Source organism: Stegostoma tigrinum, chromosome 29 (genome assembly GCF_030684315.1).
Source record: "Stegostoma tigrinum isolate sSteTig4 chromosome 29, sSteTig4.hap1, whole genome shotgun sequence".
NCBI classification, from domain to species: domain Eukaryota; kingdom Metazoa; phylum Chordata; class Chondrichthyes; order Orectolobiformes; family Stegostomatidae; genus Stegostoma; species Stegostoma tigrinum.
The window spans coordinates 1,664,051-1,691,826 of NC_081382.1; the positions used below are offsets into that span (position 1 = coordinate 1,664,051).

The window sequence follows — 27,776 nt, forward strand, 5'->3', positions numbered from 1 at the left end:
CAGTGGTTCTTTAATGAACCCTCAGGAACATTCTGTCTCTGGTGTGAGGGGTTCTCATGTCAGGCCACTCCTGGCTCTGACTCAATGCAGGACACTTCTCTGCCATTTAGAGTCAGACACAGAACCTCTCATCTAATTCTTCCTCACCCCCAGCCCCCTCTGCACCATTAGACCACTCCAACAATCTCTGTGAAATTCCACTCTGGTTGCAGATGAAGTAGGTTTTCTGAAGGGTTCATGACCATTTCATTGATTGTGTGCCTTATTCCTGTTTCTCAGGTCTGGGACCTCATCGTCCCCTGTCAGTCCAGCTCCCACTTACACCACCAGCTCCCTCGGCCCATGTATCTCATTCAGATTTTTTTCTTTATTTTTATTATTTCTCCCTGTTCTTGTTGCTGCCTCATACACCTGCCTGTATATTCTGTAAGACGTCTGTCACTGCTCTCCTCATAGTTCACAAAATTTCCAAGTTTTATATTGTCTGTAAGTTCTGAAATTTTGTTAAGCCTAATTGGTGGCATGGTGGATCAATAGTTAGCACTGCTGTCTCACAATGCCCGAGATCCAAGTTCAATTCCAGCCTTAGGTGAACTATCTGTGTAGAGTTTGGACAGTCTCCCCACATCTGCATGGGCTGGATACAGGTGCTCTGCTTTTTTCCCACTAGTGAGTTTTGAGAAGATTTGTAGCTCAGGTTGAGGTTCTGGATGTGAGTTTGCTCGCTGAGCTGGAAGGTTAGTTTTCAGACGTTTCGTCACCATTCTAGGTAACATCATCAGTGAGCCTCCGACGAAGCGCTGGTGTTATGTCCTGCTTTCTATTTATCTGGTTAGGTTTCCTTGGGTTGGTGATGTCATTTCCTGTTCTTTTTCTCAGGGGATGGTAGATTGGCTCCAAGTCAATGTGTTTGTTGATGGAGTTCTGGTTGGATTGCCATGCTTCTAGGAATTCTCGTGCATGTCTCTGTTTGGCTTGTCCTAGGATGGATGTGTTGTCCCAATCAAAGTGGTGTCCTTCCTTATCTGTATGTAAGGATATTTTTCCCACTATCTAAAGATGTGCAGGTTAGGTGGTTTAGCCATGCTAAATTGCCCATAGCATCCAGAGATGTGCAAGCTAGGTGGATTAGGCATGAGAAATGCAGGTTTATGGGGGTGGGTCTGGCTGGGATGCTGCTCAGAGGGACGGTGTTGGCTCAGTGGGCCAAATAGGCTGTTTCTACACTGTAGGGATTTTATGATTCTAAATCACTAATAATGATTCTGAGAAGCAGTGTCTGTTATATGAACCCCTCGGAAATGTCACTTTCACCCATCCTCTGGTCTGATAATAGCTAGATACCACTCCTGTCCTTCAAACAGTGCAATACCCTTGCAGCCCCTTTGCTGAGGAGACTGTTCTGTGGCCCTTTATCAAGCACTTTTTGGAAACTTTTGACTGCATCACCCTCCTCAATCCTCCTGTTAATTTCAGCAAAAACCACAATCGGATTCACAGGATTTATCAAATCAATGCTGGTTTTCTTTGAGATGTCTCCAAACTTTCGCACATCCCTGACTTATGAGAGTGAATGGGGTTGATAAGTGGGACTGACTAAATAGCTCCTCCTATAATGATGAAGTAAAGGGGCACATGACTGAAAGTTGGCTGAAAAGCCCATGGTTCAGCACTGTGAGATGAAGCATGTGGAGTGCAGGCCATTCAGTAATAAGCCAGCTATTGTTTAAACATTCTGAAACCAGTCTGACAAACATACAACAACAGCTGATTCAGAGATAGTAGGAACTACCGATGCTGGAGAATCTGAGATGACAAGGTGTAGAGCAGTAAAGCTCACGTTTCAGGTCTGGATGAAGAAGGGTCCAGACTCGAAACATCAGCTTTCCTGCTTCTCTGATGCTGCCTGGCCTGCTGTGTTCATCCAGCCCCACACCATGTTATCTCATACAACAACAACTGTCAGCTTTACCACAAAGTATCATTCCCATCACCGAGGTTAAACTGATAGTCATCATGTGATGCTTTGTTAAATTCTGTTTGGACCACATCAAGTTGTTTTCCATCTCCCCACTAACAGACACAGGACCTCCCTGCTCAGCAGAGTTCCCATCACTAATCCCTTATGTATGACACTTTATAAATGACCTACAACTAGTTGCTGAGCCACCCCGTTCACTAGATCTCCCAAACACCGATCACTGCAACACTCAACTCAAACACTATCTGTGCTCATGGCCGAATAGCCAGCTACTCAGGAAGTGATTGACTGATTGCCTCACCTTGACTGGTGACTCTGGGATGGGGTCCCATGGAAGACATGCTCCTGTTAGGAACAGACACACAGTTAGGATCTTCTTTATAAAGACTGATCAACATCAACATTTCATGATGGTCATTCAAAACCAGAGGGAGTCAGGAGGGCTCCATAATCATTAATTATCTTCATCATCCAAACCACAGTATGACAATCAGATCTCAGTGAGTCCCTATCAGGTGGAAAACAGGGGAACTGATGGTCACTTTGTTTTACTTCTCTTTGACTCTTTTCTCTATTTCGTCACTTTTGACCTTTTCCTCCTCTTCCCTCTTCTTTTCTCTCTCTTTCTGTTTTAGAATGAAAGTGATCCTGAATGTAAGAGGAATAGCAGCACATTGAGCTGGTAATGGTGAAACAAGTGTCTAGTGTTAGATTGTACAGCCTGAGTTTGTTGTTGTATTATTTGTTATTGGAATGTCACTGGGAAAACCAGACTTTAATGCCCAACTCTCAATGCTCCTTGAGAAGATGGTTTGAGCTGTCTTTTCTAACTATTCCTGTTGTAACATATAATACCAGCCACCCACAATGCTGTTAGGAAGTTATGGGATATTGGCTCAGCAACAGTGAAGAAATAGCTGTATATTTCCAGGTCAGGGTGTGAGTGGCTTTGGAGGGGAAATTGCAGCAGCTGGTGTTCCCATGTAGCTATTGCCCATGTCCCACTGGATTGAAGTGGTCATGTGTTTGGAAGGTGCTTCCTAAGGAGCCTTGGTAAGTTACTGCAGTGCATCTTGGAAACAGTATACAATGCTGTGATCGAACATCGCTGGTGGAGGTATTGATTGTTTACACTGCTGGAATCTAAACCAGCTTTTTGTTTTTCTAATGGAATGGCACACAACGGGGAATGAGTGACAGGTTGCAGTGGGGCTCAAGAGCTTATGATGTACTTACCTTTTTCTGGCAGAAATAAGACCATCTCCCCTGGGATTCCATGTCTCAATGCAAAGTCTTTGAACTCGTCCTTGATCTCCTTCCTTAGTTTCCGTGTCCTTCCTAGGAGGTGGATGTTGAGTTAAAGATCCAGAAATCACTCTTAGAAAGTGGTGAGTGGACGAGCTGATGTAGAATTTCTTACCGTACAGGGCCACTGACTCTGAGCTGGTTGCTGCTTTCATTGTGTTCAACAGCAAAAATGCATATTCCTGGTAGTTCATTTTGATGACTTGAATATCTGTTCTGCTTGCATAAGCTGTTAAAAAAAATACTAGCTGCTTAATGACTTTCTTTATTGGGTAGACCCCACCTCCAACCCTCTTTCCTCTCCAAGATCATTGCCCCCTCCATTGCCTCAATTTCAACACTACCTTAGTTTTTCCCATGTAAAATGACCATAGCCAGCTTGACATCAGCACCACTTCACTCCCTTCCTCCAGTATCTCTACATTGTCACAATATTATTCCAACATCCACCACTAGACAAGCAGCAATGTCCTCCAATTAAATACTGGGAAGTTATCATGATCAATGGAGGCACCTATGACATTGGCAGAGCTAGGAAAGAAGTTCTGCATTGCCTGTATGAGGAATTAATATTATTGCAATCAATTCTGGTCACCACATTACAGGAAGGATATGGAGACTCAGAGACAGTGCAGAAGACATTTACCAGGATGCTGCCTGGATTAGAGGGTATGAGCTATAAGGAGAGACTAGAAAAACTCAGGTTGTTTTCTCTAAAATGGCAGAGGCTGGGGAGATACTTGAAAGAAGTTTATAAAACTATGAGAAGCGTAGATAGGGTTGACAGTCAGAATCTTTTTGCCAGAGTTAAAATGTCTAATACTAGGTAGTATGCATTTAAGGTGGGCCAGGCGGGAAGTTTAAAGGAGATGTGAGGAGCATTTTTTTTTACAGAGAGAGAGGTAGGAGTCTGGAACACGCTACCAAGGGTTGTCATGGAGACAGATATGATGGAGCATTTAAGGGACTTTTAGACAAACACATAAATGTGCAAAGGATGGAGGGATATAGACCCATGGCAGGAGAAGGGATAATTTGACACTATGTTCAGCACAAGATTGTGAGTTGTACTGTTCTAAGGCCTGAATTCTAACTAGGCACCAAATTGAGAGGTAGAACCTCAAAGATAATTATTTCAGGATTATTACCTGAGCCACGTGCCAGTTGGCATTGGATAAACCACGTTCGACACATGTTCCTCACATCTCCTTTAATCTACCCCCCCCTCACCTTAAATGCATGCTAACTAGTATCAGACATTTCAACTCTGGCAAAAAGATTCTGACTGTCAACCTTAGTTATGCATCTCATAATTTTATAAACTTCTTTTAAATATTTCCCCAGCCTCTGCCACTCTAGAGAAGACAGCCAAAGTATTTCTAGTCTCTCCTTATAGCTCATACCCTCTAATCCAAGCAGCATCCTGGTAAATGTCTTCTGCACTGTCTCCAAGACTCTACATCCTTCCTGTAATGTGGTGACCAGAAATGAATGCAATAGTATTAATTCATGCAGGCTATGCAGAGACCCGTTGTTTCAGCCTTCTTATGCCTCACAGAACTTATCTCTTCCTACCTTGGTTCAGTTTTCTCCCCCCCATCCCAGTCCGATCCCTACCCACATACATCCATGATTCATCTCCTTGCCTTTAGCCAGTTTCAAAACTTCCAGTTTACCAGCTCCAACCACCTCCCCTTTACTATGATGTTCAATCCCTTTACACGTCCATTCCCCACTAGGAGGGTCTTAAGGCTCTCTGCTTCTTGTTGGAGCAAAGACCTGAACTATCCCCACCCACCACCACGCTCCTCCGCTTGGCCTCACCCTCAACAACTTCTCTTTCAACCCCTCTAATTTTCTTCAGGTAAGAGGGGTTGCCAGGGGTACCCGTATGGACACTAGTTTGTCCTGCCTGTTTGTGGGGTATGTGAAACATTCCTTTGTTCCAGTCCTATTCCAGCCCCCACCCACAACTCTTTCTCCGATACATCGATGATATCATCAGTGCTGCTTCCTCTCTTGTCTGGAATTAGAAAACTTCATCAATTTCGCCTCCAATTTCCACCCTGCCTTCACTTTCACCTGGTCTATCTCTGACTCCTCCCTTCCCTTCTTCGACATTTCTGTTTCTATTTCTGGGGATAGACTGGCCACCAATATCCATTACAAACCCACTGTCTCCCACAGCTACTTGGACTATATATCCTCACACCCCACTTCCTGTAAAGACTCCATCCCATTCTTTCAGTTCCTCCATCTCCATCGCATATGTTCAGATGACACCAACTTTGACAAGAGAGCTTCCGAAATGTCCACCTTCTTCTTCAACTGATGATTTCCCAGCTCCGTTGTCACAGAGCCCTTAACCAGGTCCGACCCATCTCCCATACTTCCGCCCTCACCCCTCCTCTTCCCTCCTGCAACAGCGATAGTGTCCCCCTTATCCTCACTACCATCCCACCAGCATCCACACCCAGAAGATCATCTGACACCATTTCTGCCACCTTCAGCAAGATGCCAGCACCAGACACATATTCCCCTCCCCTCCCTTGTCCCCCTTCCGCAGGAACTGTTCCCTCCGGAACACCCTGCACCACACTTCCTTCACCCCCAACACCTCCTCACAGCCCTATGGGCCTTCCCCTGTAACTGGCGAAGGTACAACACCTGCGCATTTACCTCCTCCATCCCCAGCATTCAAGGGCCCAAACATACCTTCCAGGTGAAGCAACACTTCACCTGCACTTCCCAGAATCTGGTCTACTGCATTCGCTGCTCACAATGTGGTCTCCTCTACATTGGTGAAACGAAGCATAGACCTGGCGACCACTTCGCAGAACATCTACATTCTGCTCACAAAAAAGGCCCTGAACTACCTGTCACCTGCCACTTCAATGCACATCCTTGCTGCCTGTCCTACATCTCTGTCTCTGGCTTGCTGCAGTGTTCCAGTGAAGCCCAATGCAAGCTGGAGGAACAACACCTCATTTTCCGCTTGGGGACCCTACGGCCCTCCGGACTCAATATTGAATTTAATCATTTTAGGGCCTAAACTCTCCCATGTCCCAGCTCCTTACCTTACACAACAGGCCTTTTTACCACATAGCTTGCTATTACACACCACTGCTGTTAGTCACCTACAGTCCCCATTAACAATTATTCACCCTCCCAGCCTGATTTTTAGTGACTCCTTTGTCTGTCCAACTGTCTCTCTATCTCTCTCTCTCTCTCTCTCTCACTGGGCTCTATCCTATCATTTACTCCCTACCCCACAGACCTCCCTATTTTCTGCATATAAACTGATGTTTACCCAGCCACCATCAGTTCTGCGGAGGGGTCACCGGACCCAAAACGTTAACTCTGTTTTTTCCTTCACAGATGCTGCCAGGCCTGCTGAGCTTTTCCAGCAACTTTGTCTTTGTTCCTGATTTACGGCATCCACAGGTTTTTCAGTTTTTTTTAGTGATATGAATGCCTGGCTGAAAGATTGGTGTGGGCAAAGTGTATTCTGATTTAGAACATAGAACATAGAACATAGAACAGTACAGCACAGAACAGGCCCTTCAGCCCACAATGTTGTGCCGACCATTGATCCTCATGTATGCACCCTCAAATTTCTGTGACCATATACATGTCCAGCAGTCTCTTAAATGACCCCAATGGCCTTGCTTCCACAACTGCTGCTGGCAACGCATTCCATGCTCTCACAACTCTCTGCGTAAAGAACCTGCCTCTGACATCCCCTCTATACTTTCCACCAACCAGCTTAAAACTATGACCCCTCGTGCTAGCCATTTCTGCCCTGGGAAATAGTCTCTGGCTATCAACTCTATCTATGCCTCTCATTATCTTGTATACCTCAATTAGGTCCCCTCTCCTCCTCCTTTTCTCCAATGAAAAGAGACCGAGCTCAGTCAACCTCTCTTCATAAGATAAGCCCTCCAGTCCAGGCAGCATCCTGGTAAACCTCCTCTGAACCCTCTCCAAAGCATCCACATCTTTCCTATAATAGGGCGCCCAGAACTGGACGCAGTATTCCAAGTGCGGTCTAACCAAAGTTTTATAGAGCTGCAACAAGATCTCACGACTCTTAAACTCAATCCCCCTGTTAATGAAAGCCAAAACACCATATGCTGTCTTAACAACCCTGTCCACTTGGGTGGCCATTTTAAGGGATCTATGTATCTGCACACCAAGATCCCTCTGTTCCTCCACGCTGCCAAGAATCCTATCCTTAATCCTGTACTCAGCTTTCAAATTCGACCTTCCAAAATGCATCACCTCGCATTTATCCAGGTTGAACTCCATCTGCCACCTCTCAGCCCATCTCTGCATCCTGTCAATGTCCCGCTGCAGCCTACAACAGCCCTCTACACTGTCAACGACACCTCCGACCTTTGTGTCGTCTGCAAACTTGCTGACCCATCCTTCAATTCCCTCATCCAAGTCATTAATAAAAATTACAAACAGTAGAGGCCCAAGGACAGAGCCCTGTGGAACCCCACTCACCACTGACTTCCAGGCAGAATATTTTCCTTCTACTACCACTCGCTGTCTTCTGTTGGCCAGCCAATTCTGTATCCAAGCAGCTAAGTTTCCCTGTATCCCATTCCTCCTGACCTTCTGAATGAGCCTACCATGGGGAACCTTATCAAATGCCTTACTGAAATCCATATACACCACATCCACAGCTCGACCCTCATCAACTTTTCTAGTCACATCCTCAAAAAACTCGATAAGGTTTGTAAGGCATGACCTACCCCTCACAAAGCCGTGTTGACTGTATTTGATCAAGCCATGCTCTTCCAGATGGTCATAAATCTTATCCCTCAGAATCCTTTCTAACACCTTGCAGACGACAGATGTGAAACTTACTGGTCTATAATTGCCGGGGATTTCCCTATTTCCTTTCTTGAAGAGAGGAATTACATTTGCCTCTCTCCAGTCCTCAGGTACGACTCCAGTGGAGAGCGAGGATGCAAAGATCTTCGCAAGTGGCGAAGCAATTGCATTTCTCGCTTTCCAAAGCAGCCGAGGACAAATCTGGTCCGGGCCTGGCGACTTGTCACTCTTAATGTTTGACAAAATTTTCAGCACATCAGCTTCCTCTATCTCTATCCATTCCAGCATGCACACCTGCTCTTCAAAGGTTTCATTCACTACAAAGTTCGTTTCTTTCGTAAAGACAGAAGCAAAAAACTCATTTAGGGCTTCCCGTACCTCCTCGGGCTCCACACACAAGTTCCCTATGCTATCCCTGATCGGCCCTACTCTTTCCTTGACCATTCTCTTATTCCTCACGTAAGTGTAAAATGCCTTTGTGTTTTCCCGGATTCCTTCTGCCAAGCCTTTCTCGTGCCCCCTCCTGGCTCTCCTCAGACCATTTTTGAGCTCCTTCCTTGCCTGCATGTAATCCTCTCTAGCTGAACTTGACCCTAGCTTCCTCCACCTTATGTAAGCTACCTTCTTCCTTTTCACAAGAAGCTCCACCGCTCTCGTCATCCAAGGTTCCTTTATCTTACCCCTTCTTGCCTGTCTCAGAGGGACATATTTACTCATCACTCCCAACAACTGTTCCTTAAACAGTCTCCACATGTCTATAGTTCCCTTACCATGGAACAACTGCTCCCAGTCCATGCTTCCTAACTCATGTCTAATCGCATCATAGTTTCCTCTTCCCCAATTAAATATCCTCCCATTTTGCCTAATCCTCTCCTTCTCCATAGCTATATAGAATGTGAGGCAGTTATGGTCACTATCACCAAAATGCTCTCCCACCACAAGATCTGATACCTGCCCCGGCTCGTTTCCGAGCACCAAGTCTAGAATGGCCTCTCCCCTCGTCGGCCTGTCAACGTACTGCGTTAGGAAACCCTCCTGAACACACCTTACAAAAACAGCTCCATTCAAATCTTCTGCTCGAAGGAGGTTCCAATCAATATTAGGAAAGTTAAAGTCACCCATTACAACAACCCTACTGCGTCCACACTTTTCCAAAATCTGTCGACCTATGCTTTCTTCAATCTCCCTGCTGCTATTGGGGGGCCTGTAGTAAACCCCTAACGAGGTGACTACTCCCTTGCTGTTCCTAATTTCCACCCACACTGACTCAGTAGGCAGATCTTCCTCGACAAAGGAAACTTCTGTAGCTGTGATACCCTCTCTGATTAGTAGTGCTACACCCCCTCCTCTTTTTCCCCCCTCCCTATTCTTTTTAAATGTTCTAAACCCTGGAAGATCCAGCAACCATTCCTGCCCATGAGAAACCCATGTCTCTGCTATGGCCACAACATCATAGCACCAGGTACTGATCCATGCTCTAAGTTCATCACTTTTATTCCTGATACTCCTTGCATTAAAGCAAACACACTTTAACCGATCCCTTGGTTCCTTCCCAGGAAAATCCTTCCCACTAGCTGGTCTACCTCTTGCTACTGCCTCACCTGCATCAACGCTCACCTCTAGTATACAGCTCAGGTTCCCACCCCCCTGCCATACTAGTTTAAACCCTGGCACAAATACTGGAGTAAGTGGCATCTATACCAATGGGATTGTCTACTCCTGAACTGTACTAGGATTGATGTTCTCATGCACTGGATAACTGGGAAAGCAGAGCTGATTTTAAACTAAATAGTGGCCAGTTAAGGCCCAAATTGGGGAACATGTGATGAACCAAAATGTGGGGAAATGCAACAGAGGAAGAAATTAATGTGTGAAGTGCTAAACAGACAATGACAGGAAGGTACAGAAAATGTAGATCTAAGAGCACATCTCTAGTTTCGATGAAAGGTGATAGAAGTAACAAAACTCAAGGTACTGTATTTAAATGCACATAACATGAAACAAAACAGATGAACTGGTAGCACAAATTGAGGTAAGTTTTCATGGCCTTTACTGTGATATGGCTGCGGAATGACTGAGATTAGGACTGAATATTGAAGGGTATGTGACATTTAGAAGGGCAGGAAGCTAGGAAAGGGTGGAAGAGTGACTTTGTTAATTAAAGATGATTTTGTCACAATAGAGAGGGATGACCTAAATTCAGGAAACCAGGAAATAGAAGCAGTCCGGGTAGAGACGAGGAATGATAATGGCAAGTGGTCATTTATTACAATTGGCCCTCTAGTAGTAACAACAGGATACCAAGGAAGGAATCATGGGAGCTTGTTATGGGGGTCCAGGATTATCATGGGGAATTTTACATACACTTGGAATGGAGAAACCAGATGTGAAAAAGTTCACTGGAGGCAGAATTCATTGAATGTTTTTGGGACAGTTTTTTAGACCAGCATGTTATGGCATTAACCAGAGACAGGCTACACTAAATCTGGTTTTGACCAACAAGATAGGATTAATTGTTCACATTGTAGTGAAAGAGCTCCAGGGTAGCAGTGATCCTACTATGTTTGAACTTTGTATGCAATAAAATGGGAGAAGTGTGAGTCAAGACTACTGAGTTGAATTTAAACAAGAGCAGTGAGGGCATGAAAGCAGAACTAGCAAACATGAACAATTTAGGTTAAGAGATAGGTCAACAGAGATGCAGTGGTGATCATTTAAGGGGATATTCCAGAAAGTGTAGAATAGATACATTCCAACATACAAGAAAAATTCCAAAGGACAGGCCTGCCATCCATAGTTAACTAAAAAAAAGTCAAAGATAGTATCAAACTCAACAAAATGACTTAATTCTGTAAAGATCAGGAAAGTCAGAAGGTTGGACAGAATTTCAAAAACAGCAAAGTATTACAAAAAGATTAATGAGAGGAAAAATTGGCATACAAGAGAAAGTTAACAAAATACAAAAACAGGGGACCTGAACCTGGATTAAGAAGCCTGTGAAGGAATATAGATATTTATTAATTAATAAAATATCTGGAAGATGGAGTACAATGTGGGAAAGCATGAAATAATCCATTTTGGTAGCAGAATGAAAATAAAGCATATTATCCAAATGGTGAGAGGTTGCAGAACTCTGAGGTATAGAGGGATCTGGGTGTTCTCGTGTATGATTCACAGAAGCTTAGTATGCTGGTACAACATCAGTAGAATGTTAGGTTTTATTGTGAGACAAATTGAATACAAAACTAAGGAGGTTATACTTCAATTATACAGGGCATTGGTAAGATAGAGTCAGATACATAAGGGACATCTAGAGTACTGTGTACAGTATTGGTCACCATATTCACCGTATGTTAATGTAATGGGAGCAATTCAGAGAAGGTTTACTGGACTAAAACCTAGAATGAGCAGATTGCTTTATGAGGAAAGATTAGACAGGTTAGGCCTGTATCCTCGGAAGTTTAGAAGAGTAAGAGTTTACTTAATTGAGACATATAGGATCCTGAGAGTACTTGACCGGGTGGAATTCAAAAGACCAGCCCCACACTGCCCTGGGTCGGAGCATCCACCACAACATCCACCCAGTCTGGGAAATGTCCTACTATTCCCAGAGGGCTGGCCTATCAAGTGCCTTTCTTTCTCCTGATCAGGCAAAGGCTTTAGACCGAGTTGATCACAAGTCTCTGGTAGGGACTTTGTGAGCTTTCGAGTTTGGGATGCACTTACACAAAGAGTGGTGGGTGCGTGGAATGCATTGCCAGCAGTGGTAGTAGAGTCAGATACGTTAGGGACATTTAAGTGACTCTTGGATAGGCACATGGATGATAATAAAATGAAGGGTACGCAGGTTAGTTTGATCTTAGAGAAGGATAATATGTTGGCACATTATCGTGAGCCGAAGATCCTGTACTCTGCTTTTCTGTTCTATGTTCTATGTTCAATTTGTTGCCTGGATCAGACTTCTGTGTGTGAAGCATCTAGTGAAGGTTAATGGGCCCCTGACAGCACCCCTGCACTTTTTCTTATTGATTCATGGGATGTGATTGTGGCTGGCTGAGCAGTTATTGAACGTCCCTAGTTGCTCTTGAGAAGGTGGTGAGTTACTTTCTTGAACCACTGCAGTCCACCTGCTGTGGATTGATCCAAAATGTCATTAGGGAGAGAATTCCAAGATCTTGCCTCAGTGACATTGAAGAAATGATGATATATTTCAAAGTCAAGATAATGAATGGCTTGGAGGGGAACTTGAAAGTGGTGGTGTTCCCATGTGTCTGCTGTGCTTGTCCTTCTGGATGGAAGTGGTGGTGGGTTTGGAAGGTGCTGTCTGAAGGTCTTTGAATTTCTGCAGTGCATCTTGTAGATAGTACTGAAAATCAGTGATGGAAGAATTGTTGCTTGCAGATGTAGTGCCAATCAAGTGTGCTGCTTAGTTCTAGATGGTGTCAAGCTTCTTGAGTATTTTTGGAGCTACCCTCATTCAGGCAAAAGGGGAGTATTCCATCACACTCCTGACTTGTGCCTGGTAGATGATGGACAGGCATTGGGGAGTCAGGAGGTGAATTAGTCACCACAGTATCTCTGGCTTGCTTTTCTGGCCACTGTGTTTATGTGGCAAGTCCAGTTGAGTTTCTGATCAGGGATAACCCCAGGATGTTGATAGTGGGGGATTCGGTGCTGGTAACTTCATTGAATTCAAGGGCCAGTAGTTAAATTGTCTGTTATTAGTGATAGTCATAGCCTGACATTTGTGTGGCACAAACATTACTTGCCACTTGTCAGCCCAAGCTGGATATTATCCAGATCTTGTTGCATTTGAACATGGACTGCTTCAGAATCTGAGGAGTCACGAGTAGTGCTAAACGTTGTGCAATTATTTGTGAACATTCTCACTTATGATAGATGGAAGGTCATTGATGAAGCAGCTGAAGATGGTTGGGCCTAGGACACTACCAAGATATCTTGAAGCTGAAATGACTGAAACAACCACAACTGTCTTCCTATGTGCTAGGTATGACTCAAACCACCAGACAGATTTCCCCCTGATAGCCATCGATTCCGGTTTTGCTAGGGCTCTGTGATGCCACAGTCAGTCGAATGCAGCCTTGATGTCAAGGACTGTCACTTTCACCTCACCTCTGGAATTCAACTCTTTTTCCGATATTAGCATCAAGGCTGCAATGAGGTCAGGAGCTGAGTGGCCCTGGTAGATCCAAAACTGGGCATTACTAAGCAAGTAATCGCTGAGCAGGTGCTGCTTGATAACACTGTTGATGATGTCTTCCATCACTTTACTGATGATCGAGAATAGACTGATGGGGTGGTAATTGACTGGGTTAGATTTTTATGTATAAGACATACCCGGGCAATTTTCCACATTATTGAGTAGATGCCAGTGTTGGAAGTATACTGAAGAGTTTAACAAGGGAAGCAGCAAGGCCTGAAGCACAGGTTTTCAATACTATTGTGGAAATGTTATCAGGACCCATTGCCTTTGCAATACCCAGTGTCTCCAACTACTTCTGGGCATCTTGTGGAGTGAATCAATTTGGCTGAAGACTGGTATCTGTAATGCTGGGAACCATTGGAAGCAGCAGAGATGGTTCATTCACTCAGTATTTCTGGCTGAAGATTGCTGTGAAAGTTTCAGTCTTATCTTTTGCACTCATGTGCCAGGCTCTTCAATGTGCTAAGGTGGCACTGTGGCTCGGTGGTTAGCACTGCTACCTCACAGTGCTAAGGACCTGGGTTCAATTCCACTTTTGGGAGACTGTCTGTGTGGAGTTTACACATTCTCCTGTGTCTGCATGGGCTTCTACCCGGTCCTCCAGTTTCCTCCTACAGTCTAAAGATGTGCAGGTTAGGTGAATTGGCTATGCTAAATTACCCACAGTGTTCAGGAATGTGTAGGTTAGGTGTGTGGGATGGTCTTTGGAGGATAGGTGTGGACTTGTTAGGCCAAATGGCCAGTTTCCACAGAGTAGGGATTCTATATAATCTATAATGATTGAGCATGGGGATATTTATGCAGCCTCCTCCATTGATTTGTTTAATTTTCCACCACCATTCACAATTCAATGTGGCAGGAATGCAGAGCTTAGATCTGATCCATCAGTTGTGGGATCACTTAGCTCTGTCTCTCACTTGCTGCTTATGCTGTTTGACAGATTTGGTGGCCTCATCAGGTTGACACGTCATTTTCAGATAGGCCTGGTGCTGTTCCTGGCATGCCCTCGTGCACTCTGCATTGAGCCAGGACTGATTCCCTGGCTTGATAGTAATGGTTGAGTGGGTGATGTGCTGGGCCATGAGGTTACAGATTGTGCTGGAGTACAATTCTGCTGCTGTTGATGGCCCACAGCGTCTCATGGATGCCCAATCTTGAGTTGCTAGCTCTGTGTGAAGTCTGTCCCATTTAGCACAGTGATAATGCCACCCAACATGATAGAGCTTATTCTCACTGTGAAGGTGGGACTTTGTCTCCACAAGGACTGTGCGATGGCCACTCCTACTGATACAGTCATGGACAGTTGCAACTGCAGTTAAGAGATTTGTAAAGATGATGTCAATTATGTTATTCCCTCTTCTGGGTCCCTCACCACCTGCCACAGACCCAGTCTAGCAGCTCTATCTTTTAGGACCCGACAAGCTCGGTCAGTAGTACTGCTGCTGAGCTACGCTTGGTGGTGGGCATTGAAATCCTCCATCCAGAGTACATTTTGTTCCCTTGGTAGCATCAATGGTTTCTCTAAATGTTGCTTAACATGGAAGAGTACTAATTCATTAGTGGAGAAAGGCTGTTATATGTAATCAGCAGGAGGTTACACTGTCAATGTTTAACTTAAAGCCATAAGACTTCATGATATCTTGACATCAAGCCTAGTCCAAAGTGGTGCACCCCGATGATGTATTTCTTCCATCAGGTGCACGGCCTCTGTAATGGCACGTAGTTCTTATTCACAGAGTTGCCCCATTCTGAGGTCCTCTTCCAGGAGTTGCCTGTCTTCTATCATCACAGGCTGGGATATGGTCAGCTTGCGCTGGAGCTCTCCCCCTACGGAGCTGGTGGCAGGGTTTGATATTGAAATCCAGCAGGGCTGTTTAATAATTATTTTCAACTTGCTGTTTTAATGAAAGAGTAGAGATAGTTTTACTCTGTATCAATACCAGTGCTGTATTTGTCTAAGGCGTGTTTGATTGGGACAGTGTTGAGGAAGCTTTACTTTCAGTTTAAAAGAGTAGAGGCAACTTTACCCTGTATCTAACCCTGTGATGTCACTGTCCTGAATGTTTTAGATGGTGATAATGTAGGAGATGCTTTACTCTGTGTGCAATGGTGAGGTGTTGAATGTTTTGATGTCTCAGTTGAAGGAACACTCTTGGTACTAACCAGAAAGTCATTTGTTCCCTTTTCTCTTACACTTCCTAATTTGTTCTGTTCGAAGTGAGCACTCTGTCAGGATATTGGAGGATTTATCCACCAAAGAGGTAATAGCACTATGACCATCCCTGCCCAATCATGGCTTAGAAATCTCTCATTGCCAAGCAAATCTTGCATCCTGTTGTGAACAGTAAGGTCCCAGAAAGAGAGACAAAATCATGAGAGATATAGACAGGGTGGACAGCAAGAAGCTCTTTCCCAGAATGGGGAACTCAGTTACTAGGGGTCACGACTTCAAGGTGAGAGGGGAAAAGTTTATGGGAGATATGCGTGGAAAATTCTTTACACAGAGGGTGGTGGGTGCCTGGAACACGCTGCCAGTGGAGGTGGTAGAGGCGGGCACAATAGCGTCATTTAAGATGTATCTGGACAGATACATGAATGGGCAGGGAGTAGAGGGATACAGATCCTTGGAAAATAGGCGACAGGTTTAGATAGAGGATCTGGATCAGCGCAGGCCTGGAGGGCCAAAGGGCCTGTTCCTGTGCTGTAATCTTCTTTGTTCTTAATAGCTTGAGAATCAGTGAATTGTTTGAGGGATTACCATTGGCCAGGATACCAGAGAGATCTCCCCTGCCCCTTTTCTATTTCAAGTAAGGAGATTATTTAGACTATCAGAGAGTGTGTAGAATTTTAGTTTCACAGCTCAAGTGGAAAACAGTTCGTCTGACTGTGCAGCACCTGAAAGTTCAGCCAAGACTGTTTGGAATTTAAGATTCTGCTCTAGAACTATTCTGATCACAATCCTACAATCCATACTTTTTTCTTGATTCTGCTCATCTATTTGATCCCAAACAAAGAGCAATTTCTCCTCATCCTTCTCCAAGCTGAAGTGAAATAACATTTCATTTCTCAGAGATTCATTTATGGTAACTAATGGATCAAATACCAAGCTCCTACACTTTAGCACTGCCTACCTAGAACTATCAGACTTTCATCTTCTTCGGCCTGCTTAAACATGTTCTTCCTATCATCCCATTCAATATCCTTCACAACAGTCTGTTCAATATTCTTCGTATTATATATAGCACATCATTCAATACCCTTTAAAATCTCCATTCAGTATCCTTCATATCACTCCATTCAGTATCCTTCATATCACTCCATTCAATATCCTTCATATCACTCCATGCAATATTGCTCATTATTACCCCATTCATTATTTGGCCATCTCTCCTGTTTCATATTTTCTTCCCAAATGCTGCAGGAGGTCAGGATACAGATGATGCTCAATGCAATTCTCAGTTGATTTGAATTGAGAGCTTTGACCTACCTGAAGTGGAATTGAATACAAAGTGTCCTGGAATGTCTTGTATCTCGTAATCTCCCACTAGGTGATCACAGGTTCCATTCCTAACAATGAAATGAGAAAGCACAGAGAGATGAATTGTATTGGAGGACTGGACTGTAGTATTACTACATTATGGCTGCATTTTAGACAGCCGTGAGCCAGAGGTCTGGTGGTGAATCAGTAATGACAAGGTATCGGGTGGTGGGCCTGTTGTGCTGGGTATCTTGTGGTGCATCTCTAGCTCTAAGGGATTTGGTGGTAATTCTGTAATGACACTGCATCTGATGGTAAATCTTTAGCACTGGTAAGACTGGTATGCCTTTAGATCTGGTGACAAGTTGCTAGTCCTAGAAGATTTGATGGTGTGATTGTAGTGCTAGAGGGTCTAATGGTGAATATCTAGTTCTGTAGAATCTAGTGGAGTCTCTAGTTCTGTGGGATCTGATGATGCTTCTTTAGTTCTGGGGATCTGATAGTGAGTCACTAGTCCTGGAAGATCTGATGGTGAGACTGTAGTGCTGGACAGTCTGACGGTGAGTCACTAATGCTGAGGTATCTGTTGGCGAATCTCTAGTGCTAGGGGATCTGACAATAAGTTTGTAGTGCAGGTGGGTCTGTAGGTGGGTCTGTAATGCTGGATGATCAAGTGGTGGGTTTGAACTGTTAGGGGATCTACTGGAACTGTATTGTGAGGGATCTTTCAGTGGACCTGTATTGTTACTGGATGTGTTGGTGGTTCTGTATTGTTAGGGGATCCATTGGATCTGTATTGTAGGGGATTTTTTTATTCATTGTTGGGATTTGGGTGTCATAGGCTGGACCAGCATTTATTGCTTGTCCACAGTTGCCCTTGCGGAGGTGGTCGTGCACAGTCTTCTAGCGGTACATTGACCCACAACGTCCTTAGGGAGGGACTTCCAGGATTTTTGCCAGTGACAGTGAAGGAATAATGATATATTTCTGAGTCAGAATGTGAGTGGCTTGAAGGAGAACTTGCAGCTGGTGGTGCTCCCATATATCTGCTGCCCTTTTCCGTCTGGATGGAAGTTTGTTTTGAAGGCACAGCTAAGAATTTTTGGTGGATTTCTGCCAAGTATCTTGTGAATGGCACTAATATGAACCGTACACTAAGTGTCGCTGGTGGAGGGAGTGGATATTTGTGGATGTGATGCCAATCAAAAGAACAGGGAGACATACAGCACAAGAACAGGCTTTCAGCCCTCCAAGCTTGTGTCAATCATCATGCCCTGTCTGAACTAATTAATAAACCTTCTGCCCTTATTTAGTCCATTTCCCTCTATTCCCTCCCTATTCATGTAACCATCCAGACACCTCTCAAAAGGTGCCAATGTGCCTGCTTCCACCATCTCCTCTGGCAGTGTGTTCCAGGCTCCTACCACTCTCTATGTGAAAAATTTTTGTCGCACTTCTCCTTTAAAGTTTTGCCCTCTCACCTTGAAACTGTGTCCCTTGGTAACTGAAACTTCAAACCTGGGAAAAGTCCTCTGACTATCCACCCTAAGTATGCCTGCCATAAATTTGTGACCTCTATCAGGTCTTGTCTCAGCTGCCATCTTTCCAATGAAAACAATTCTAATCTTTTTAATCTTTCTTCATAGCCAATGCCTGGAGACCAGGCAACATCCTGGTGAACCTTCTTTGCACCCTCTCCAAAACTTCCACTGTGGCAACCAAAACTGCATACAATACTCCAAATGCGGCCTAACAAGGGTTTGTATAGCTGCAACATATTTTGCCAACTCTTGTACTCCATGCCCCAGCCAAAGAAGGCAAGCATGCCATCTGCCTTCTTCATCAAACGGGCAGATGAGGACTATTCCATCACACCCCTGATTTGTGCCTTGTAGATGGTGGACAGTCTTCAGGGAGTCATGAGGTGAGTTACTTACCAGAGTATTCCTAGCCTCAGTGATAATGGGAACTGCAGATGCTGGAGAATCCAAGATAATAAAATGTGAGGCTGGATGAACATAGCAGGCCCAGCAGCGTCTCAGGAGCACAAAAGCTGACGTTTCGGGCCTAGACCCTGATGAAGGGTCTAGGCCCGAAACATCAGCTTTTGTGCTCCTGAGATGCTGCTGGGCCTGCTATATTCCTAGCCTCAGACCTGTTCTTGTAGCCACTGTGTTTATGTGGCGAGTTCTGTTAAGTTTCTTGTCACTGGTAACCGCTTGGCTGTGGGTGGGGAATTTAGTGATGGTAACATCATTGAATATCAAGGGCTGGTGGTTAGATGCCACTAGTTGGCAATGGTCATTGCCTGGCATTTATGTGGCATGAATATTACTTGCCACTTTCCAGCTCAAGAACACAGACTGCTTCAGTACCTGAGCAGTCACAAATGGTGCTGAATATTGTGCAATTATCAGCAATCATCCCCTCTTCTGACCTTATGATGGATGGAAGGTCATTGATGAAGCAGCTGAAGATGGTTGGGCCTCGGACACTACCCTGAGGAACTCCTGCAGAGATGTCCTGGAACCGAGATGACTGACCTCCAACAACCACAACCATCTTCCTATGTGCCAGGTATGACTCCAACCAGCAGAGAGTTTGCCTCCTGGTTCCCATGATTCTGATGATAAGTCTGTAGTGCTGGGGAATCTGATGATGGATCACTCATGCTATAGTGATAGGTCTATAGTTTTGCAGGATCTGATGGGTTTGTACTGTTAGAGAATTTGGTGGCATGTCTGCATTGTTGGGGATTCTGGTGGTGAGTCTCTAGTGCTGGGGAATCTGGTGGTGAATCCCAAAACAGATGATAGCACAGGATAAAACAAGATGGTAATGGAACAAAAAAACAAGACTGGTATCTAGAGGAGGTGAAACAAAAACCAATCCTAACAGCTATCCTAGAAAAAAAACATACACAAACAGAAATGAGAACAAGGACAGTAGGAACTGCAAATACTGGAGAATCTGAGATAACCAGGTGTAGAGCTGGATGAAGACAGCAGGCCAAGCAGCATCATAGGAGCAGGAAGGCTGACGTTTCGGGTCTAGACCCTTCTTCATGAAGATCGGTTTAGGCCCAAAACGTCAGCCTTCCTGTTCCTCTGATGCTGCTTGGCCTGCTGTATTCATCCAGCTCTACACCTTGTTATCTCAGAAATGAGAAGAGGACAGTTTTGGCAATTGTTTGACTCAACATTTTAAACACACAGATTCAACACTGAAATTAACAAATTTCACATCAGTAACATTGTTCACAAAGTAATTTTCCTCATTTTATGTATTATTCTGACAATTTTTTTGTCAGTTCCACACAACACTATCCATTCCATACATTACTCACTGCACTGTTAATTCCATACATTACACATTACACGGTTAATTCCACACACTGCACACTGCACTGTCAATACCACAGATTGCACACTAGTTGTCAGGTCCACATGATATACATTGCACTCTGCTCTGTCAGTGCACACACTTTCCATTGTACAGTGCATTGTCAGTTCCACACTCCACAGACAGCACTGTCCATTTTAAACACTACACGCTGCACTGTCACTTCCTCACACTGCATGGTCAGTTCCACCCACTACTATCAATTCTGCACACTGTATTGTCAATTGCACATGCTACACTTTTAATTGCACACAGTGCACTGTCAGTTCCACACACTAAGCTCTGCACTGTTAATTCTGAATTAAGGTCAGAAACCTGAAGTGTTAACCGTGCTTCTCATTCCCCCTTGTCATGCTCTTTAAATTAGAAACTACCCTTGTCATTTTGAATTGTTGGATATCACACACAAAATCTAAATAAGTATCCTCACCTATCAAATTCAAAGTTGCCGATCAATTTATTCGATTCCTCAGACGTTGATAATGTTACCTTGGTAATTGTCATTGTATCCTTGTATTTATTGAACCAGGAACAATTGCAGCCAGTTGCAAGTGCAAACCATGTCCCAAGAAACTGAAGGAAAACAATGTAGTTAAATCTATAGCATATAATCCACAGATTAATGTTTGTTACCTTTAACAGAATAAAAACTTCCAGGTGTTATCCGGGAATGTGATAAATCAAATTATGACTAAGTCACAGAAGGCAATATTTGGCAAAAGACCAAAGTGCGGTCAAAGTGGGAGCTTGAAGGATCAGCTAAAAAGAGGAAAGATGGGGAAAGATACTGGGAAGTGTAAGGAGTGACTTCCAGAGACAAAGGCCCAAGCGTGTGAAGGCACAGCCTCCAATGATGGGGTGAATTAAAGTAAGGAAGCTAAAGAGGCCAGAATTAGAAGGATATAAATCTCTTAGAGAGTTGTGAAGCTGGAGGTGTTTCCAGAGGTCTGGACGGCTGAGGTCATGGAGAGATTTCAAAGACCACGATGAGAATTTTAAGGTTGAGATGTTACTACTAAGAAGCATAAGTCAGAGAGAATAGTGATGATAGATCAAAGGAGCTTTGTGGGAGCAAGGACACAGGAGCCATATTCTGGATGATTTAAAGTTTCTGGCTAGAGGAGGGAATGTGAGAGGCTGTCCAGTGGCAAGTTGGAACATGATGCTGAGCTCTAGAACAGCCTGGTTCAGCCTCAGAGATTTTTGTGGGAAACAGATAGACTTGGGAGTTTGGGAATGGAGTTTGGAGCATAGACCTAAATCTTGGCTGTAGTCTTCCCAAGGTTAAGTGAAGGTCATTTTTGTTCAGTCAGCATGGATATTGATCCTAATATCAAATAGGAGCACGTGTAGGCCATTCAGCCCATTGAGTCTGCTTCACCTTTCAATGAGATTTTGGTCTATCTGGTTGAAGCCTCAACTCCACTTTTCTGTTTGACCTCTGTAACCCTCCCTGATCAAAATCCCTGTAACTCGGCCTTGAGGATATTCAAAGACAGACCCTGCACTGTTCTCCGAGGAGAGACACTTCCAAAGTTTAACCATCTTCTGAGATAAGAAATTCCTTCTCTTCTCTGTCTTAAATGGGCGTACCTTTATTTTAAACTGTGCCCTCAGTTCAAGATTTCTCCATAAACGCAAACATCCTCTCCACAGAATCGTAACTCCACAGCACCCCTCAGAATCATAAATATTTATTTCTGACCACTTATTCAATATTTCCTTGTGATTAGCTCCTTCATTCCAGGAATTGTCTGAGTGAGCAATCCCTGCTTACAAAAGGAGACAATACGCATACCCAATTCTCAAGATACAACCTCCGTCCAATTGTAGCAAAAAATCCCTACTTTTACATACATCTACTTACCTGGATAATTGCAGCTCCAACAACATTCAAGAAGCTTGACACCATCCAGGACAAAACAGCCCCCTTGTCTGGCACCACATCCACAAGCATCCATTCCCTCCACAACAGGGTGTTCTGTTGCTACACCATATACAAGAATGATCTGCAGAAATGTACCACAGATCCTTTGACAACACCTTTCAGATCAACACTCTGTATCAAGGACAAGGGCATCAGATACAAGGGGAACACCTACAAGATTCCCTCCAAGCAACTTCTCATCCTGACTGAGAAATAAATTGCTGTCCCTTCACTGTGGCTGGGTCAATATCCTGGAATTTCATCCCTAGGGACATTGTGGGTCAGCCTGCAGCACGTGGCCTGCAGTGGTTCAGAAAGGCAGCTCACCCCCACCTTTACACCTGCATGCTTTCAGCGGTGGGAGTGGAGAGAGCGCGAGCCAAGAAGTGAACTCATACATTCAGGCATTGGCTAAACCCGCAACACTACACGTGTAGTGTCTCCCAGCCATCCTCCTCCTCTAACCAAATAAAAAGACTGTGTGGAGGGTTGGTAAGACTTTTTTTTATTTTTCTGGAAATCTAGAGTAGCAGAAATGAAAGCTAGGGCAGTTGCAAGTTCCTCTTGCAGGATGTGGGAGATAAGGGTCACTGCTTGTGTCCCCTCTGACTTCACCTGAGAGAAGTGCACCCAACTCCAGCTCCTCACAGACCACATTAGGGAACTGAAACTGGAGCTGGATGAACTCCGCATCATTCGGGAGGCTGAGGGGGTGATAGAGAGGAGTTATTGGAGAATATCACACCCAACGTACAGGAGAAAGGTAGCTGGGTGACTGTCAGGAGGGGGAAAGGGAATAGGCAAACAATGCAGGACTCACCTGTGGCCAATCCCTCAAAAATAATTATACTGTTTTGGATACTGTTGGGTGGGGGACCTACCAGGGGAAGGCCATGGCGGACAGGTCCCTGGCTCTGAGCCTGGCCCTGTGGCACAGAAGGGAAGAGGGGAGAATAGGAGAGCAATTGTAATGGGGGATTCAATAGTAAGAAGCACAGACAGGCAGTTCTGTGGACACGAACAAGATGAACGGATGGTATGCTGCCTCCCGGGTGCCAGGGTCTGTGAAGTCTCAGATCGTGTCTTCAAGGTCCTTAGGGGGGAGGGTGAGTAACCAGCAATCATGGTACACATCAGTACCAATGACATAGGTAGAAAAAGCACTGAGAATGTGAAAAACGAATATAGGGAGTTAGGTTGGAAGCTGAAGTCCAGGACAAACAGTGTAGTTATCTCTGGATTACTACCAGTGCCACGTGATAACGAGGTAAGAAATAAGGAGATAGTGCAGCTAAACACATGGCTACAGGGCTGGTATAGGAGGGACGGCTCCCATCATGTGGATAATTGGAGCACATTCCAGGGAAGGTGGGACCTGTACAGTAAGGACGGGTTGCACCTGAACCAGAAGGGCACAAATATCCTGGGAGGGAGTTTTGCTCGAGTTATACAGGTTGGTTTAAACTAGATTGGCAGGGGTTAGGGAACCGGATTTATAATTCAGAGGATGAGGTATTCAGCCTTCCAATGGACACAACAGGGATTGAGGTTGTTAATAAAGAAATGCTGTCGATGGAGCATAATTGTGGACACAGAGATGATTTGAGGTGTGTATACTTCAATGCTAGAAGTATCAGAAATAAGGCGGATGAACTTAGAGCATGGGTGGGTACTTGGAACTACGATGTTGTGGCCATTACAGAAACTTGGGTAACTCAGGGACAGGAATAGTTGTTGGAACTTCCGGGATTTAGATGCTTTAAAAGAAATAGGGAGGGTGTAAAAGAGGCGGGAGAGTGGCATTGCTAGTCAGGGCCAGTATAGCAGCTGCTGAAAGGCATTTTGAGAATGATACATCTACAGTGTCAGTTTCGGTTGAGGTCAGGAACAAGAAAGGAGCAGTCACTTTGTTGGGTTTTTTTTAGACAACCAGATAGTCGCACAGAAGTGGAGGAGCGGATAGGGGGGCAGAAAGTTGCAGAAGTCACAAGGTTGTAGTCATGGGTGACTTCAACTTTCCAAATATTGATTGGAAACATTTTAGTTGTAATAGTTTAGATGGAGCGGATTCGGTCCAGTGCGTTCAGGAAGGATTCCTGACACAGCATGGAGATAGACCAACACAAGGAGAAGCCACTTTGGATTTGGTGCTTGGCAATGAACCGGGCCAAGTGTAAGACCTGTTGGTAGGAGAGCATTTTGGTGGTAGTGATCATAACTCTGTTACTTTTACAATAATCATGGACAAGGATAGGTACATACAGCAGGGTAAGGTTTATAATTGAGGGAAGGGTAACTATAATTCTGTTAGGCAAGAACTGGGTAACATAAAATGGGAACAGATGTTGTCAGGGAAGAACACTATAGAAATGTGGAAATTGTTTAAGGAATGCATACTGCATGCTCTCAATATGTTTGTCCCTAGCAGGCAGGGAAGATGTCGAGTGAGGGAGCCTTAGTTCTCGAGAAAGGTCGAATGACTGATTAAAAGGAAGAAGGATGCTTATATAAGGTTTAGAAAGTAAGGATCGGAAAAGGCTCTAGAAGGAGACAAGTTAGCCAGGAAATAGCTGAAGAAAGAGCTTAGGAGAGCTATTAGGGGGCATGAGAAAACTTTGGCAGATAGGATCAAGGAAAACTCCAGGCTTTTTACATGTATGTGAGGAATAAAAGAATGACGAGAGTAAGGGTAGGGCTCATCAAGGATTGTGAAGGGAACTTGTGCACAGAGCCTAAAGAGATAGGAGAGGCCCTTAATGAATACTTTTCTTCAGTATTCACAACTGAGAGGAGCCTAATTGTAGAGGAGGACAGTGTGAAACAGGCTGGTAGGCTAGATGAGGTTGATGTTAGTAAGGAAGATGTGCTAGGAATTTGTAGGAAGTTGAAGATAGATAAGTCCCCTGGGCCTGATGGGATTTATCCAAGGATTCTATGGGAAGTGAGGGAAGAGATCACAGGGCCTTTGCTGATGATCTTTTCATCCTCACTGTCCACGGGCGTAGTGTCGGATGATTGGAGAGTGGCAAACGTCATTCCCTTATTCAAAAATGGGAATAGGGGTCACCCCAGAAGTTATAGGCCAGTTAGTCTTACTTCAGTGGTGGGCAAATTATTGGAAAGGGCTCTGAGAGATAGGATTTATCGTCACTTGGATAGGCACAGTTTGATTCGTGATAGTCAGCATGGATTGTGAGGGGTAGATCATGTCTCACAAACTTCCTTGAATTCTTTGAAGAGGTGACCAGAAACGTGGATGAAGGTAGAGCAGTGGATGTGGTATACATAGATTTAAGTAAGGTATTTGATAAGGTTCCCCATGGTCTGCTCATGCAGAAAGTAAGGAGGCATGGGAGAGGGGAAACTGTGGAAGATTGGATTCAGAATTGGCTGACCCTTAGAAGTCAAAGGGTGGTAGTGGACGGAAATATTCAACATGGTGCTCAGTTACAAGTGGTGTACCATAAGGATCTGGGTCCTCCCCTATTTGTGAGTTTTGTAAATGATTTGGATGTCGGAGTGGAAGGGTGGATTAGGAAGTTCGCAGACGATACGAAGGTGGGTCAACTTGTGGACAGTGCGGAGGGCTGTTCTAGGTTACAAAGGGATATTGATAAGATGCAGAGCTGGGCTGAGAAGTGGCAGATGGAGTTTAACTCTGAAAAGAGTGAGGTGATTCATTTTGGAAGGACAAACTTGAAAGCAGAACACAGGGTGAACAGAAAGATTCTTGGCGGCATGGAGGAGCAGAGGGATGTTGGGATTATTGTTCACAGTTCCCTGAAAGCGGCCACCCAGGTGTTTAGAGTTGTTAAGAAGGTGTGTGGTGTGTTAGCTTTCATTAATAGAGAGATTGAGTTCAAGAGCCGTGAAGTTATGCTCCAGCTGTACAAAAGCCTGGCTCAGCCATATCTGGGGTATTGTGTCCAGTTCTGGTCACCTCATTACAGGGAAGATTTGGAAGTGTTGGAAAAAGTGCAGAGGTGATTTACCAGGATGTTGACTGGAATGAAGGGAATGTCTTATGTGGAAAGATTGAGAGAGCCCGGGCTTTTCTCTTTAGAACGACAAAGGATGAGAGGTGACTTGATAGTGGTGTACAAAATGATCAGCGGTATAGATAGAGTGAACAGCCAGAGACTTTTTCCTCGGATGGAGGTAGCTATTCCGAGGGGGCATAGTTTTAAAGTGAGTGGAGGTAGATATAGGGGAGATGTCAGAGGTAGGTTCTTTACTCAGAGTAGTAGGGGCGTGGCGTGCATTGCCAGAGAGGGTCGTAGAGTTGGCCTCATTAGGGGCATTCAATTGACTAATAGAAAGGCATATGGATGATAGTATAAGGTAGGAGTGGAGGTTAGATAGACCTTAGGTTTTGGGTAAAAGTTCAGCCTAACCTCGTGGGCCGAAGAGCCTGTACCGTGCTGTACTGTCCCATAATTGAATTTAAAGGGAGGACGACAGACTCCAGCACCCAGGAAACCAGTCTTACTGTGTTAAATCTAACATAAATTACCTGATTGAAATCAAAGTTTTCCTGAATCTGATCATGGTCAGTTTCACTCAGTGGAACGGCAGCTCCGGTTCTCAGGGAGAGCACAGCAAACAGCAACACAACACTGCACCTCATTTTCTCTGGTCAAATCCAAAATAACACAAATGAGTAACAACATGCAGCAGCAGGGACTTATATAGTATTTCCAAATCCCTGATTAGTTACAGGAAAGGTTGGTCAAATACCCAATGCTGATTTTTCTCATTAATCATTTATTACAGCTTGACCCAGTGACTGGGAAATGAAACAAAATCCCAAAGGCAACTCAGATATTGTATGGGGGGGCGTGCAGGAGAGAGGATTTTGATCGAGTGGATCACACTTGGTCATTGGTTACCACTGGATAATGTGTGTACCAAAAGGGAATTTCAAATTCCAAATATTCCATTGCTATGAAAATTCTGTGAGCTTTGGGTGCATTGGGATTTGAGTGTTATGTGGATCCAGGGAGCCACATTACTCATGAAAAAGAATTCCTCATTGAAAATTAGCTGGCAATAAATTGTTGAGGAGTTGCAAATACTAAGCATCAGTATTGGATGTTTGACCATGTAACTATTTGGATTGTACTTAAGAACAACTGTGAGAATGTAACTCAATAATGGGAACTGATGTTTGATCTCTCACCTGATGAATTCATCATACTTACCGGCTTTATCCATACTTGAGGAAGGGGCAACTTCTGCCCCAAATCCCCCAGATTACATTAGACTGTGTGAATTCCGGAAGAGCCGACAGTGAGAATTCCAAGACAGCTGGTATAACACAGAACATAGAACATAATAGCACAGGAATGGGTCCTTCGGCCCATGATGTTGTGCCATGTTGTCAAATTAAACTAATCTTTCTACCTACATTTGGCCTGTAACCCGTCATTCCTTGCATATTCATGTGTTTATGTAAAAGCACTTTAAATGCCACTATTGTATTTGCTTCCACCACCACCCCAGCTGCACATTCCTGACACCTACCACTCCCTGTATAAAAAAACTTGCCCCTCACATCTCCTTCGAACATTCCCTCTCAAAAAGTAAGCGTATACCACCCGGAATTAGACATTTCAAC

The 27,776-nt window shown here is 44.3% G+C and overlaps 1 protein-coding gene across 2 annotated transcripts in view; it reads right to left on the reverse strand.

Moving 5' to 3' along the window:
• LOC125465568 (protein AMBP-like) overlaps positions 1-26,814 on the reverse strand; it is a 41,106-nt gene extending 14,292 nt beyond the window's left edge. The window contains exons 1-6 of one of the 2 annotated variants that reach the window (XM_048559245.1): positions 26,673-26,814; positions 20,663-20,805; positions 16,840-16,919; positions 3,402-3,515; positions 3,218-3,319; positions 2,283-2,326 (exon numbers count right to left, since the gene is read on the reverse strand). In XM_048559245.1, the coding sequence (XP_048415202.1) occupies positions 2,283-2,326; positions 3,218-3,319; positions 3,402-3,515; positions 16,840-16,919; positions 20,663-20,805; positions 26,673-26,786 (597 nt within the window). In that variant the 5' untranslated portion in view covers positions 26,787-26,814. The remainder of the gene's footprint in view (positions 1-2,282; positions 2,327-3,217; positions 3,320-3,401; positions 3,516-16,839; positions 16,920-20,662; positions 20,806-26,672) is intronic. The other variant, XM_048559246.1, reaches the window with a different exon arrangement.
• Positions 26,815-27,776: the final 962 nt, after the last annotated feature.